At 44.0% G+C, this 15,501-nt stretch overlaps 3 protein-coding genes across 13 annotated transcripts; 2 read left to right on the forward strand and 1 right to left on the reverse strand.

Annotated features, from left to right (window-relative positions):
* The first annotated feature begins 97 nt into the window (after window positions 1-97).
* Window positions 98-2,902, forward strand: tdg.2 (thymine DNA glycosylase, tandem duplicate 2). 3 transcript variants are annotated; one of them, XM_029841980.1, is made up of 10 exons: window positions 101-260; window positions 666-1,024; window positions 1,203-1,393; window positions 1,493-1,562; window positions 1,633-1,768; window positions 1,867-1,949; window positions 2,022-2,116; window positions 2,186-2,357; window positions 2,432-2,564; window positions 2,689-2,902. In XM_029841980.1, exons 1-9 carry the CDS (start codon window positions 250-252, stop codon window positions 2,518-2,520), a joined length of 1,206 nt encoding a protein of 401 aa, XP_029697840.1. In that variant the 5' UTR covers window positions 101-249; the 3' UTR covers window positions 2,521-2,564; window positions 2,689-2,902. The 3 variants fall into 3 exon arrangements, with proteins under 3 accessions (XP_011605357.2, XP_029697840.1, XP_011605356.2); XM_011607055.2 differs by having other exon boundaries at window positions 98-260; window positions 1,654-1,768; window positions 2,432-2,902; XM_011607054.2 differs by having other exon boundaries at window positions 2,432-2,902.
* A 176-nt stretch (window positions 2,903-3,078) lies between these two features.
* Window positions 3,079-7,726, forward strand: tdg.1 (thymine DNA glycosylase, tandem duplicate 1). 7 transcript variants are annotated; one of them, XM_029841974.1, is made up of 13 exons: window positions 3,079-3,290; window positions 3,544-3,670; window positions 3,756-3,893; window positions 4,134-4,203; window positions 4,271-4,431; window positions 4,530-4,867; window positions 4,942-5,011; window positions 5,093-5,228; window positions 5,689-5,771; window positions 5,845-5,939; window positions 6,004-6,175; window positions 6,258-6,404; window positions 7,030-7,726. In XM_029841974.1, exons 3-13 carry the CDS (start codon window positions 3,851-3,853, stop codon window positions 7,155-7,157), a joined length of 1,443 nt encoding a protein of 480 aa, XP_029697834.1. In that variant the 5' UTR covers window positions 3,079-3,290; window positions 3,544-3,670; window positions 3,756-3,850; the 3' UTR covers window positions 7,158-7,726. The 7 variants fall into 7 exon arrangements, with proteins under 7 accessions (XP_029697834.1, XP_011605352.1, XP_011605353.1 ...); XM_011607050.2 differs by lacking the exon at window positions 3,544-3,670 and having other exon boundaries at window positions 3,080-3,290; window positions 3,734-3,893; XM_011607051.2 differs by lacking the exon at window positions 3,544-3,670 and having other exon boundaries at window positions 3,080-3,290.
* Window positions 7,727-7,879: 153 nt separating this feature from the next.
* On the reverse strand, window positions 7,880-15,348 carry LOC101066877 (patatin-like phospholipase domain-containing protein 2). 3 transcript variants are annotated; one of them, XM_029841979.1, is made up of 10 exons: window positions 14,996-15,134; window positions 14,499-14,576; window positions 14,085-14,317; window positions 9,578-9,643; window positions 9,258-9,467; window positions 9,117-9,177; window positions 8,903-9,046; window positions 8,691-8,811; window positions 8,520-8,609; window positions 7,880-8,205 (listed from the first exon to the last, which is right to left on the reverse strand). In XM_029841979.1, the coding sequence occupies exons 2-10, from the start codon at window positions 14,500-14,502 to the stop codon at window positions 8,070-8,072; spliced, it is 1,065 nt and encodes a 354-aa protein (XP_029697839.1). In that variant the 5' UTR covers window positions 14,503-14,576; window positions 14,996-15,134; the 3' UTR covers window positions 7,880-8,069. The 3 variants fall into 3 exon arrangements, with proteins under 3 accessions (XP_029697839.1, XP_029697838.1, XP_011605438.2); XM_029841978.1 differs by lacking the exon at window positions 14,499-14,576 and having other exon boundaries at window positions 8,691-8,799; window positions 14,996-15,348; XM_011607136.2 differs by lacking the exon at window positions 14,499-14,576 and having other exon boundaries at window positions 14,996-15,348.
* Window positions 15,349-15,501: the final 153 nt, after the last annotated feature.

Genomic DNA, 15,501 nt, shown 5'->3' on the forward strand with positions numbered 1-15,501 from the left:
GTGTGTGTGTGTGTGTGTGTGTGTGTGTGTGTGTGCGTGTGTGTGTGTGTGTGTGTGTGTGTGTGTGTGTGTTAAACCTCTCCAGACCAGCAGGATTCGCTAGAGGAATAGTCACCGTTTTTTTTTTCATCTTGAACTTTATTGATTGTTCACTGCCTCAATTATTGAAATTGTCTTTGTGTTTTGGAGTACTCGCCGATTATTTTATATATAGATTTCTACGTATACATATAATAAACAAAGAGCAAAATGTATGACAGGTATGTCGCCCATACGTTTCATTAATGTAAAACCGTTGTAATGTTGTTAGCTTACTGCTATCCGACGAATTTGTCTTAACGTCGCATTCGTGAAGCCTAATTAATAAACCGGTTATTACAAATAACTATATCAGTTTACATGGTGGAAAATGGAGGAAAATTCCTGTTGGTGGCTTTGGTTATAAACAGTTTCAGCTGCGTGGACCTTTATGCATTTACGTGTTTTTACATCATAATGTTCATGTATATATAATGTACATATTGGATAATTTGCTCCCAAATATTTTCAGTCTGCTGAAAAGCGGAATTGAATCGACAGCAGTAGAATTCATGGTTATTTTCCATTCAGTATTTGTTATTTGTTGCATTCAAATATCCAAATCTTCTCCTCCTTATCTTCTATAGGTATCAGCCCAGCCAGGAGCAACCTGAAAACCAGTATGTCTTGTCGTATCCCAGTACAGTCATTCCACGGGATGGACCTGTCATGTCTGGACACCAGGTGTCTGATGATCAGAACCACCTCACAGAAGCAGCCTATCAGTACCACAGTAGGAACCATGCCGATCAGAACCACCCATGGGAATCATCCTGTAATCATCATCTCTTAGAACAGGCCTATCAGAATTATTCAACAGAACCAGCTTATCAGAATCCAGTCCATCACCCTTCTCTCCAGCACCATCATCCAGCTCAGCAGCGGCTCCCTCAACCTGTAGCAGGGAGCATTCTCCCCGAGCCTCCACCTGCTGCTCCACCTCCAGGTGTGAACATGGATGTCTGGTTAAACCTCAGCTGCAGCATAATCTGTTTCTGACTTTAAGTGATTTAGTTTATGATTTTTGGTCACACTTTTGTCCCCATCACACAATAAAAATCCGAATTAAAACATTTGATTTGTGTAAGAGGGCTCATCCTCCACCTTCTGTCTTGCTGAGCTAGACGTGACACCCACGAAGAAGAAGAGAGGCCGACCTGCTAAGTGTGTTGAAACAGAGCAGAGACAGAGAACCGAGGTCGAAGCTTCCAAAAAGGCCAAGAGAGTTCTGAACCGATTTGATGGCATGTCGGTCGATGAGGTCATGGCCCGGACGCTGCCAGACGTCATTGCTCCAAACCTCGACATTCTGATCGTCAGTCATTTTATTTAGATAAATTAAACTGTTGATGATTGATAACTGTCTTCCACGTGTTGTCATTGTAACATGACTCCTGTCCCCCACCCCTCTCAGATTGGGATCAACCCAGGACTGCTGTCAGCCTACAAAGGGCACCATTACCCCAACCCTGGAAACCATTTCTGTAGGTTCACCTCCTCTCCCTGTTCATGCTGCCCTGCTGCTTGTTAATACGTGTACTTGTATCTGTTCAGGGAAATGTCTCTTTCTGTCAGGGTTCACAGAAAAACAGCTGAATTACTCACATGACCAGAGTCTTCCAGAGATCTATGGCATCGGTTTCACCAACATGGTGGAGAGAACCACACCGGGCAGCAAGGACTTGTCCAAGTGGGTGTGGATGCTGGGGACACACATCATCAAACATATTTAAAATGTGCAGGATTTATACACCTAATGTTTTAAGATTAAAATTATTTTTATGCCAGTAAGGAGATTCGTGAAGGAGGTCGACAGTTGCTGGCAAAGTTGCAGAAATACAAACCTTTAATTGCGGCATTTAATGGAAAAGGTGGAGTTTTTATGTAAATATTAATGATGGCTGTTTTTGTTCAACAGCTGGCTAAAGTTTTTTTATGTGCAGGAATTTATGAGATCTTCTGCAAAGAAACATTTGGTGTGAAAGCTAAAAACCTGGACTTCGGCCTGCAGCCCTACAGAATTCCGGATACTGAGACAGTGCGTTCAGGTGCTTTTTCAATGGTCTGAGACATGATTGAGGTTCTGACTACAGGTTCTCCTCCTCAGGTGTGCTATCTGATGCCCTCGTCTAGTCCCCGCTGTGCACAGTTCCCGCGTGCACAAGATAAAGTTCATTTCTACATCAAGCTGAAGGAGCTGCGGGACCAAATGAAGGGTGTGGCTCCAAGGAGCGACGTGCAGGAGACACAGTACTCCTTCGACCTGCAGCTTGCCAAAGGTAAACAGCCCTCACCTTCTCCAGTGCCTGTAGGTCTGACATTTTCAAGGCTGCAATGCTGCTTCTGTCTGCAGAAGATGGCAAGAGGATGGCCATCAAAGAGGAGCAGGAAGATCCTGAGTATGAGAGCTGCAGCGGGCAGCAGCGCCTCGCCTCCTCCTGAGCTGGGGAGGAGAACAGCCGGAGGACACACGTATACTGAGATAGGCCAGCATTCACTGATGATGAATTTACACCTTCACAGAGCAACTGACTGAGAATGATGTTATTCTCTGTGTCATTGTTTGCTGGCTGATGCATGTGGGATAATGTCTTTCCTGGTATTTTGCAGATATGAACAGTTCAACAAAAACATCTCTTCTAGGATTTCCAGAGGACTCAATTTCTACCTCGGATTGCAATTTTACTGTCATTTATTATATTTTTACGGCTGGTTTTGTATGTGAAAATAATTGCATTTAATGTTGAATGTATTCTTTGTAACAACAAATATTAAATATCACCTGCGTGGAATAAACTGAAAATAAAAGAATTTCAACTTCCCACAACTAGCCAATAATGTGACTGCCGGGTTTAAAAGACGAGCGGCTCGTACCATTGTTGAGACAGAGGGGACGAACGTCAGAGATTTTGGTTTTATTTGACACAATGGGCTTCATATATTTAATTTCATCCATCAAATGACAATGAGACACAATACCATTGTATTATATGTATTGTAAAATTGCTATCTAAATTAGAAGTGTTGATCTTTGATCTAAGATATTTATTTTTCACCTCTCCGACATGAGGCCTTTCGGCGTCCACACTAGCCCGGCAGTACTGTCACGTCTTTGTTGCCTTTTGCTGTTCGAGTGTTGTGAGTTGTGAAGGCAATCTGAGAGGAAACTGAAGCGTTTTATCCCCAGTAGAGACTAGTCTTATCGACAACAGGTTCGTTCCATATTTGGTCTGATGCCAAAGTTGAAAGCGTTTATTTAAGCGGAGTCGCACTGGAAGCGAAGCCATTCATCCCTGCTAGTTAGCTAAACCACTAGCATTCGGCTAATATTAGCTGAGTCTGTGATAGATCATCGGTTAAATAAATGGAACAGTTTATTATTATAAAGTTACTAGTCCAAAACTGAGGTGTTGTGTTTCAAGTTTGTCTGATGCATGTTCTTCATCTGTTATGTGTCCTTTAAAGGTTGGAGCTGTTTTTCTTTTGGGCGATCTTTAAAATTCTTGTATTCGTTGTTTAAATGGAACCAACGAATGTCAAAATAATCGGGGATTTTATGAAAGAAGTTCGGCGCATGAACTTTTTAAACATGGTTTGAATGTTGACTTTTTATTTCTTCTGACTCTTTCAGTGGTTTTGACCGATTTTCATTCAGATATCTGCTTCTTAATCACAAGAAAATCCAGCAGCTGATGTTTCAACACCTGAACTGATCTAAATGATCAACTGATCTACTTAAGTCCAAGCATCCTAAAGATGGAGGAGAGGCAGAATGGCTCCCTTCCTGTGGTCTCCCCAGAGTATCTTCATCAGTGGTCGGTCTATCTGTCTTTTGCACTTCTGGTTAGATGCTAAACTGCATTTTGTTGCTCTGTACCTGTACATGTGCAATAACAATAAAGTTGAATCTAATCTAATCTAATCTATGTAGTCACAAGAAAGCTCAAAAGACTTAGTGATGAGAGAAGTTGATGTTTTTAATACTGTACGTTAATGTTCTCACTTCGATCAGTGTATTAAAGCTCAATATGTTGTTTTCACCTGTTTGTCAGCAGGATGCCTGTCTGAACATTACCAGCCTGTAAGGGTGTCACAAACGCTTTCAGGGGCTGTGATCACTAAAATGTGGGTGTTTTGAATGAAGCCATGTGAGTGTTTTATATGAAGGTTTTTCAATAATTCTTCTCTGCAGGGTTCAGTCTGCTCAGCAGTTTCAGGCTCTTCAAGCTCAGTATTCCGGTGCTTATCCCACCCCTCACTTCCACAACCCAGAGGGCCCCACAGGTGCCCTGCTAAACATGTTTAATCCAGAGGCCATGGCAAACGAGCAGGAAGCTGCAGAACCAACCAAACGTACTGTTGGCTTCTTATATGACATAAATCTTACCATGTGAAGGCTGTTTCATTGTGACATGAAGAAACTCTCCTGATCTGACTGTTTTTTCCTTTAGCTGCAGCCAGAAAGAGAGCAAGAGCAGCCCAACCCAAGGAACCCAAGCCCCCTAAAGTCCCCAAGGAACCCAAGCCCCCTAAAGTCCCCAAGGAACCCAAACCCCCTAAAGTCCCCAAAGCTCCAAAACCACCCAAGGACCCAAACGCACCTAAGGCCAAACCTGGTCCTAAACCCAAGAAGGCCACTGATACCGCAGCCGATGGCAGACAGGAAAAGATCGATGAGAACTTCAAGAAGGTAAAGAGAAAAGTTGACCGCTTCAAAGGGATGTCGGAGGAGGAAGTGATGAAGAAAACGCTGCCAGACCTGCTAGACCACAACCTGGACTATGTCATTGTAAGGTTCCTCTCTCTTTCATGGAAGAAACAGCAGTGTTGGTGGATCTGTAATAAAGAACTCTTTGCTTTCAGATTGGAATTAATCCAGGACTGATGGCTGCTTATATTGGACGGTGGTTTCCAGGACCTGGGAATCATTTTTGTAAGTCATGTGACAGCACAGATTTATGTAGTCCAATAAAAAAAGATGAAAGAAACTGACCCGATTCTATTGTGGTTTCAGGGAAATGTCTGTTTCTGTCTGGATTCACTGAGGAGCAGCTTAACCACATGCACGACACCACCCTGCCCACCAAGTACAGGATGGGCTTCACAAACATGGTGGCCAGGGCAACACCTGGCAGCAAGGACCTCTCAAGGTGGGTAAACCAACCTCTTGGAAACCAACCGCTTTCAATTTAGAAACCACAAAGGCTTGAATTTACTTAAAATGCATTAAAATTGTGCATTTTTATGGGAATGTTTGACAATGTAAACTCTTAATTTTAGTGTTATAAATCGGGATTTGAGGTTTAAACCTAAACTTTTTTGATCAATCAATGTTATTACTGGTTTAATTATGTTATTACTAGTAAACTACTGCCCCCAGTGGTTGTCTTTTGTAATGGCAGGCTCTTTTTGCTTTACTAAAATAGTGTCTATAATTGGGTTTTATTTTAATTGCAACATCTTTTTGCGTAATACAAACATCTGTGCAACCTGAGAAAATGAGCATCAAGTTTTGGTCTGAAGATACTGATAATTACACGATACTAAACAACTTTAAACTTTGCCATTACAGTTTTGTTTTCCTCGTTTAATATTTTTCTCACTCAACAGTAAAGAATTACGTGAAGGAGGCAAAATTCTTGTGGAGAAGCTGAAGAAATTCAAGCCTCTTATTGCAGTTTTCAATGGCAAATGTAAGAAGTTTGTACAACAGAATCCATTGAAACTGAAAAGCTTTAGTTTAATTCTTCCTGATTCTTTTGGCAGGTATTTATGAAATGTTCTGTAGAGAACTCTTTGGTAAGAAACCCCAGAAGCTTGAATTTGGGTTACAGCCTCACAAGATCCCCGACTGTGATGTGGTGAGTTGTGTTCTGTTGGACCCGTTTCGGTACCAGAAGGATTCTGATTGTGATGCTCCTGCAGGCTCTGTTCCTGATGCCTTCATCCAGCGCTCGCTGTGCTCAGTTCCCTCGTGCTCAGGATAAAGTCCACTTTTACATCAAGCTGCGTGAGCTGAGGGACCAGCTGAAGGGTGTTGAACGGAGGCCTGAGATCGAGGAGGTGGCGTACTCCTTTGACCTGGACTTGGCCAAAGGTGAGTTGAGTCATCCTCGGACCCTCCTGGAGGTCGTAGTGTCACTTAAGTCATCATACAACCTGGTGATTATTTCCAACAGAGGATGCCAAGAAGATGGCCATAAAGGAGGAACAGTATGATCCTGGATATGAAGACGCCTATGCGGGGGCTTATGCAGAGGGCGGAGCTAAAGAAGGCCAGAGCCAGGTTAACGGTCAATGCACGTTCTCCTCAGGTGAACCCTCAGGTAATGTTCAAGAGCACATCTGCCAACCACTGTCTGCGACACTCTGCAGTACAGTGGCTACCCCCCCCCCCCCCCCCCCCCCCCCCCCACACACACACACACACACTACAAATCCCGCAATGCAGCTACACACTGCATGTAAAGACACTGTAAAGAAGCGTTCTCTTATTGATGATGGCTGTGGATGTGTGTCCTGTCCGTAGAACTGATGTTTACAGTTTATCACATCACAAAAGAATGAAACGGCTTTTAACCTCCAGCTTCTAGCTCAAAACGCTGTGGAGCCTTTCAAACTAGTAAATATGATGCCTTGGAGGAGCCCAGAACCTGTAACGGTAAGAAACCTTCAGCAGGACCAGGCTGGTATGGGGGACAGGAGGAGGCTACTGATGGACAGATGGGTAAAAGAGAGAGACCGACACATAGACACCTGAGTCATAGTTTGTTGTCCTGAAGGCAAAGATCTAAAGCTGAGGAAGCCCATGGGGTCAAAGGTCAAGAGAGAGGCGACGTGAGGAACGAATGTGGCGAGGTCCTCACAGGCCGCTAAGCACTTATAATGTACATCCTCTGTGGGGGGGTTAATGGAGACGCATGAGGCAATCCGTGTTTGGTCTGTCTGCAGATGGCCCTCAGCAGGAGGATGCATCCTGCACAGAAGGACGTCAACTCCCGGACGGACAGTGGATGACACAGTCGTATACAGATCAGATACCAGACATCAGCGAGGGGCAACAGGACGGTGGCGTATAGGAGGAGCCTGGACAGCTTTTTTAGTGGCTGCAGAAGATTCTGTCTGCGTTTTATTACTTTCTGCTTGCTTAATGTCTTATTTTAAATTCGTGAAATCAGGGACTTTGATGCCTGGCTGTTCTTGCAGGAGGTCATGTGTCCAGATGCTGGACTGCAGAGCTGCAGGACTTCATCTGCTGCCGTGTCAGCAGATTATGGTTTTAGATCAGCTTGACTGATCATCACACTCGTCTGTCATGGTGCTATGAAATTACAGGATTTTATCTGTTTTCTATTTTTTGTAGTTATTTTAGAATTATGTTCATATATTTGAACAATAGTCCATTTTAAAATATTCTGTTATTCCTTTTCCTGTTATTGAGCTGCCTATTTGGGCTAAATGTCCACAAATTTGCAGAAGTTAGAATTCTGCATGTAAATGTGCAGGTAGATCAAGTAGGGATGAAAAATCCTTCTTTTATTTGATGCTGAACTGGGAATTTTCCACCTGGCAGCAATGTCTGAAATCGTGTTTCTCCCAAAATGTTCTGTAAATTCTGTTGAGCAATAAAAATTCCAAATGTTCTGTTTTTTTTAGCTGTTGTAGAGACCAGATGTTCCAGTTAAAATTGAAGCAGAGTGACTGAGAATTTAGGGGCTTCCTGCCCTGCCCTGTTCTGTCCTGTCCTGTGATCTGTCTGTGAAAAGCTACATTTTTATTGACACTCACAAATGAATCAGTATCAGTTTGACTTTGAAAGGGATCCAAGTCATTAATTTATTTGAGTTTTTGTGTTAAACAGCCCATCACTCAAAGTTCACCAACACTAAGCAAGCTCAGACTTTATTGACTGATTTTACCTTATAAATGTAAAATAACTTAATATATGGAACAAATAGTAAACAAGTTGAGGCAGCTCCTGTTGGGAATGTTCAGCTTCCAGCAACATGATTCCATTTATTTCTATAGTTTAACGTCAGTGCTGCAAACTTCTCATTATGGGCAACACTCAGACCTGAACCGGTGAATGGGTCTAGGTTACAGCTGTCGTGGCTCTGTAGCGCTGAGCTGGAGATGAACAATAGAAGAAGAAAAAAGTGATTCTTCTGCTTGATTCATGCAGATTTTCCACAAAATTTTGGGATTCAGTTGTTTGCAGAACTCGATTGTCTGACCAAAAATGGGATCACAGTCACATGATTCATTCATCACTTATTGCATTATCTTTTCTTAATTCACAAATGTATCACAATTTAAAATTTTCAATTGAAATATTTAACGTACAATAGTCAATTGTAAAACTGTAACCTTCGGTAACTTCAGACTATTGTGTCTTCAACACCCTCAGTTATGTCAGATTGTTTGTTGTTATTGTTGTTTACCCTTGAACAGCCATAGATCTGCAGCTTCCTGACTGACTCCTTATTTGACTGACGAGTCGGCCAATCACTGCACAACCTGATGACGTCATGCTGTCAGGAGAAAACAGCAAATCTGAGAACAGTTGGTGTTTGCTGTTCTTTCAGCCAAGAAGAGTAGGATGAGTTGAGAACCTTTTGATTAAGAAGAAGCTCAGTTCAAGAGGCAGTAGCAGGAGGGTCAGCAGGTACATCAACAGCTCCACACAGGGGAACCCAGCACCATCATGACTGACCCTGCAGGCTGCACACAGCACTGTCTCACACATGCACACACAGACACACCACCATTCTTGTGGTTCAGCAGGCTGTTACAGACACATCTGACCATCTTTTGCCCACCTCACCTGTCTGGAAGCTGACTGGGAGGTTCTCCATGACCTTTGGGTTCAGCCAGCTGTGATCATCCTGAGGAGGCTGTGGACCACAGCAGGATCTGACTGCGCTCTGGTCCAGTCTAAGGGGCTGATGGAGTTGTGCTGTGATCAGATCTGTCAGAGAGAGAAACCTCCTGCATTGGACCCCTTGTCTTCAATGAAGAACAGGATGGGAAGAGCTCACCTTGATCTCTGAGGAATCGGAGAGCATCCACATAGCCACTGTGGCAGATCTCAGCCAGGTTCTGTCAGGAACACGTGATGGATTTTACCTGCTGTTGAATCAGCTGACAGTTTAGAAAAGGGAATGTGCTGGTGGAGTCACCTGGATAGTTGGAGGGAGAAATGACGTGCAGACCCGATGGACGTTCCTGGTGTTGACCTGGATGCTCATACTGCAGCAGTGCACCTGGATGGGGTTGAAGGCGTCGTCTTTAGGGCAGATGTCAGTTTCACCTGAGAACGGAGCCATAGTGATGGTGTTCCTCTGCTCCACCAGTGGCAGGTTGTTGCTGAGGGCCCCATCCAGGAACAGCTGAGATATTCAGATTACAAGCAACAGCTCAGATTGTCACTGGTTCCTCTGGTAGCTGCTGGATTGTTAGTATTTCTATTCAGATTTGAAGGAGGAGAGTGTGTACTTACCTCCCCCCGGTACGAGGGAGGAATGAAACCACAGTAGACGGGGAAGAAACAGCTGCAAATGAGAACCTGCAGGACACAACGGACTAATTTTACTGGGACTGATGTTTCCATTTTACCATTGGACTATCTGAGACTCAAGTAGATTCCGGGGGCCAGAGCGGGCGACTTACAAGCCAATTTAAAGCTGCTGGCGAGACGTAAATGTAAATTTGATAAAGTTATTCACGTCGGAGCAAACGACACCCGGCTTCGTCAGTCGGAGGTCACCAAAATTAATATAGTCGGTGTGCAACTACGGAAAAACGATGTCGGACTCCATAGCATTCTCTGGTCCCCTCCCCAATCTGGCCAGCGATGAAATGTTTAGTCGCATGTTGTCACGGTGCTGCCCCGAAAACCAGGTGGCCTTTATAGACAATTGGAGCACTTTTTGGGGAAAACCTGGTCTGATTAGGAGAGACGGTGTCCATCCCACACGGGATGGTGCCTCTCTCATTTCTAGTAATTTGGCTAATTTTATTAGACCCAAAGTGACCTGACAATCCAGGGTCCAGACCAGGATGCAGAGTTGTAGTCTTACACACCTCTCTGCTGCTTCCATAGAACCCTCATCCACCAACAATAATATATTTAACACTATAGAGGTAGTCTCTGTTCCACGGTTAAAAATTCACCAAGCACAGAGCAGGGGAGCGGTCAATCACCATAGTCTTATTAAAATTAATACCAAAGCACAACTTGGAGAAACTAATGTCACAATTAAATGTGGACTGTTAAATATTAGATCTCTTTTGTGTAAATCCCTGTTAGTGCACGACTGATAGCGGATCATCACATTGATTTATTTTGTCTTACTGAGACCTGGCTTCAGGAGGAGGAGTATGTGAGCTTAAATGAATCTACTCCTCCTACCCATCTTAATTATCATATTCCACGTGTTACTGGTCGAGGAGGGGGAGTGGCAGCAATCTATCACTCAAAGTTATTAATTAATCCTAGACCAAAATATGGCTCCAGTTCATTTGAAAGCCTGACTCTTGGCATCACCCATCTGAACTGGAAGGAAGAAAAGCCACTTCTGTTTGTAGTTGTATATCGGCCCCCTGCTGGGCCGCATTCAGAGTTCCTGTCTGAGTTCTCTGATTTCTTATCTGACTTGGTCCTTAGAACGGACAAAGTCATTATCATTGGAGACTTTAATATCCATGTAGACGTTGTAAATGACAGCTTTAGAAATGGCTTCATTTCATTACTTGAGTCAGTTGGTTTCCTCCAGCAGATAAACCAACCAACTCATAGCTTCAACCACACCCTAGATCTAGTTCTGAATTATGGTGTTGAGGTAGAACATGTGTCAGTGTTCCCTCAGAACCCACTCCTGTCAGATCATTCTTTGATCACTTTTGCATTTATGATTAAGGATTCTTCTATCCTCAGAGCACAGTCTTACTATAGCAGATGTCTTTCAGATAATGCTGTAGCTAAGTTTAAGGAAGTGATCCCTGTGCTAATCCCAGGACCACTGTGTGTTTCCCCAGGGATCAGTCATTATAATCTTAGCCCTGCTGAGGTTGACTCTATTGCTGTAGGTGCAGCAACCTCACTGAGAATCACGCTTGATTCTGTTGCCCCCCTGAAAAAGAAAATAGTAAAACAGAGGAGGTGTGCCCCCTGGTATAATTCACATATCAAGACCCTCAAGCAGAAAGCGCACAGACTAGAAAGGAAGTGGCATTCTTGTAAAATTGACAGCTATCATGCAGCCTGGAAAGACTGTCTATTAGTTTACAAAAAGGCCCTCCGTAAGGCTAGAACAGCTTATTTTTCTTCTTTAATTGAGGAAAATAAGAATAACCCCAGGTTTCTTTTCAGCACTGTGGCCAAATTAACCAAGAGTCACAGTGTTTTAGATCCACGTATCCCTTCTTCCCTTCGTGGTGAAGACTTCATGAGCTTCTTCACTGATAAAGTTCTAGCTATCAGAGAAAAAGCTAACGAGGCCATCCCAACAACTGGACCATCACCAGATGTGCTGACTTGGAACATACAGGTTCTCCAACGAGCCCTTAAACTCCTTCAGCCCTATATATTTTTCTGAAGCATCATCGTTAATTCAGAAATCCAAGTCCACCACGTGCCTTTTAGATCCCATCCCAACACACCTGTTGAAGGATGTTTTACCATTGATAGGCAGTTCTATCCTGGACCAGATCAATGGTTCTTTAGTGACAGGTTATGTACCCCGGCCCTACAAGGTGGCAGTGATTAAGCCGTTGCTTAAAAAACCATCACTGGATCCTGATGTCTTAGCAAACTATAGGTCGATATCCAACCTTCCTTTTATCACTAAAGTTCTTGAGAAGGTGGTGGTGACTCAGTTACTGGAGCACCTGCAGAGGAACAGCCTGTTTGAGATGTTTCAGTCAGGCTTTAGAGCTCATCACAGCACAGAAACGGCACTTCTTAAAGTTACTAATGATCTTCTCATAGCTTCAGATCATGGACTGGTCTCTATGCTGGTTCTGCTGGATCTCAGTGCTGCTTTTGATACAGTTGATCACAGCATCCTGTTACAGAGACTGGAACATGTGATTGGGATTAAAGGGACAGCACTAGACTGGTTTAAATCATATTTATCTGATAGATGCCAGTTTGCTCATGTCCATGGTGTTCCCTCCTCATACAGTAGGGTTAGCCATGGAGTTCCTCAAGGTTCTGTACTTGGACCAATCCTCTTCACCTTGTACATGCTTCCCTTAGGGAACATTATTCGGCAGCATGGGATACATTTTCATTGTTATGCTAATGACACTCAGCTTTATTTATCCATGAAACCAGAGGAGACAGAGAAGTTAGTGAAGCTCCAGACCTGTCTTAAAGACATAAAGTCCTGGATGTCTTCAAATTTCCTCCTCCTTAACCCAGGAAAAACTGAGGTCATGGTGTTTGGTCCTGAACCTCTCAGGGATAGATTAGATCACATGATCACTCTAGATGGTATCTCATTAACATCTAGTCTCTCTGTGAGGAATCTAGGAGTAACTTTTGACCAAAACCTATCCTTCAACTCACACATTAAAACAGTCTCTAGAAGTGCCTTTTTTCACTTGAGGAACATCACAAAGATCAGGAAACTACTGACACGGCAAAAAAGTTAGTCCATGCATTTTTTGCTTTCAGGCTGGACTATTGTAATTCCTTATTATCAGGGTGTTCAAACAACTCTTTAAGAAGCCTCCAGCTGATCCAAAATGCTGCAGCCATAGTTCTGACAGGTATTGACAAATGAGATCACATCACTCCTGTACTGGCCTCTCTTCATTGGCTGCCCGTTAAATTTAGAATAATTTTCAAAACCCTTCTTTTGACACACTTTCAGAGGCCTAGCTCCATCCTACCTGGAGGAGCTAGTTGTCAGGTTCCCAGTTTGTGGGAACTCTTTTGCAGGTTTTCTCCTGCGGGGGGCGTGGTGGAGCCATGCCTCAGCCGCAGGTGGTGCCGGGGACTGGTGCACCTGCAGACTATCGGTAATCAAGCCACCCATTTATGGACTGTTCTCACGGGTGGCCAGCGTTGGCGTGTTTTGTCTGTTTCGGAAAACCCCGGCTACACCCAATTGGACTATCGTAAAGACGTTTTCCTTCGTGGATTACTTTTGAACCCGTTCCTCGGACAATCGTTTATCTATTCCCTTCGTGGACTGCTTTTGACCCCGCTAGGGATTTTTTGTTGTAAGTTTTCATTTTTCTGTTTGGGTTAAGAACTGAGTCGTGGTCTCCACGCCTTTTGAGTTGCACGATTTTCTGTGAACATAAATAAAACTCCTCGGAAGACGATACGCCACTGTGTCCTGCCTGCTTTCGGGTCCTAATACAACCGCTCGTAACACTAGTGACACCTTACCAGCCCAATAGACCTCTCCGCTCTCAGAATGTTGGTCTACTTGTGGTCCCCAGAGTTTCTAGGGGTACAATGCCGAGCATTTAGCTACCAGGTCCCCCTGCTATGGAACCAGGTACGGGAGGCTGACTCCATCGCTACTTTTAAGATTACGCTTAAAACCTACCTCTTTGAAAAAGCTTATTGTTACTAGCTCTGTAGTTCCACTTACTATCATAGACAGACAAATTATCATACTCAGGGGGTCGTCTAATCATTAGCTATGCTGCTATAGGCCAAGGCTGCCGGGGTCTGGAAACATGATCACCTGACAGGCCTCTGTCACCCCACTAGGTCATGGTCTCCTCTCCTTTCCTGTCCTCTCCTCCCTATTCTATCCTCTACCTGTCCTCCCCCTTCTCCTCTCTCTCTACCCAGCCGGCCATCAGCAGGAGGGTCCCACTACATGAGCCCGGTCCTGCTCAAGGTTTCTTCCTGTTAAAGGGGAGTTTTACCTTGCCACAGTTGCTTGTCTGGGGTTAGGCCCTCGGATTCTGGAAAGCGCCTTAAAACAATTCTGATTATAAAAGACGCTATATAAATAAAGCTTGATTGATTGATACTTGACCTGAATGAGCTCCTCTCTGCTGTCAAATTGCGACACCAGCACATTTTTCCCATCAGCCAGTCTGGTGAGGGACACGCAGAGCCGCCCGGATGCCCGCAGGTGAGCGTCGGCTGGCAGCTTCTCCAGGAGGGAGTCCTGGACCACCTGCAGCAAGCTGAACCCCGGGTGGAAGACTCCCAGAGGCTGTTTCCTCACCTTCCTCGCCAGATTTAACACATCAGCACAGAAGTGATCTGAGAGGCATCATAGCAAAGGTCATCAGCTGACCTGAGATCTGCTGTCGTTCAGCTGTTGGACAGAACCTGGACATGTCATTTTACTTTCTGCTTTTAATCACTTTTTTCTTGTTATCATGTTGCATCATGATAAATATTGTTTTTATTGTTCAGACCTTGACATCAATCTCTCACACACCCATTTATCAGCCTTCATTGGTGTAAACCTGGAAATAGCAGGTCCTCACCAGCTTTGTTCCCCCAGCCTAAATTTTGACTTCAGTTTGTGTGGTAAAAGAAAAGTGACAAAGAAAGAAAAATACTTTTGTAAATACCAGCTGGTTCTAACACACCTTATTTAAACTGCTGTAGATTGTTCAAACTCCCAACCCTGCCACCCCCCCCCCCCCACCCCCCACACACACACACACAAACTCTGTGTCAATGAACTTGCTGTCTTTACTATCAATATATGGTAAGCTGTGAGATAAAGTAACCCTGAACTTTACCATGTTTATTTACAAAACACCTTTAGCTTTCCTACCTATGTAACTATTGACAAGTATACATTATAAGTATACTGTATATTATAAGTATATTGCTGAGATAAAAGTTTAATTGCTTGACAAAAGTTTCCTTGGTTGACATTCCCACCAACGTTGATCTGGATCAGCAGATCTTTCCCACAGACCTCACCGATGGGAATCCCAACAGTTACAGCTGCAGCCACCAGACACCCCGATGAGGCGCCGCAGATTCTGGTTGCTCCATGGACCAGCTGAGGGACCCGGTCCAGAAAGCAGCTCAGAGCTCCCAGATAGTAAACACTCCTGAATCCACAGCCAGCAAAAGACAGGTTCCACTCCTCGCTCCAGTTAAACATCATCCCTGAGTCAGAGCTCCACTCAGACTGTCCAGAACTTGCTCTTGAACAGAACTGGGTCTTTGGTAGGTCCAGCAGTGGTGAAACAGGCTCTCTGTTTCTGCTGTTGCACAACTGAAGTCTATAGAGACGTTCATGTGACCATGAGATCCAGTTCCATAACAGTGTGTGTGTTTGTGCATGTGGCTGGGTGGACTGAAGGGGGCAGCTCAGAGTGTTTTTCTCCTCCTTTGACCTCCACCTGTTGTATATGTTCAATCATATTAAGAAAACAGTGTTTCAAAAATCTGTTTATGAAGCTAATTTCAGTTTAATATTT

Source organism: Takifugu rubripes, chromosome 9 (assembly GCF_901000725.2).
Source record: "Takifugu rubripes chromosome 9, fTakRub1.2, whole genome shotgun sequence".
NCBI lineage: Eukaryota > Metazoa > Chordata > Actinopteri > Tetraodontiformes > Tetraodontidae > Takifugu > Takifugu rubripes.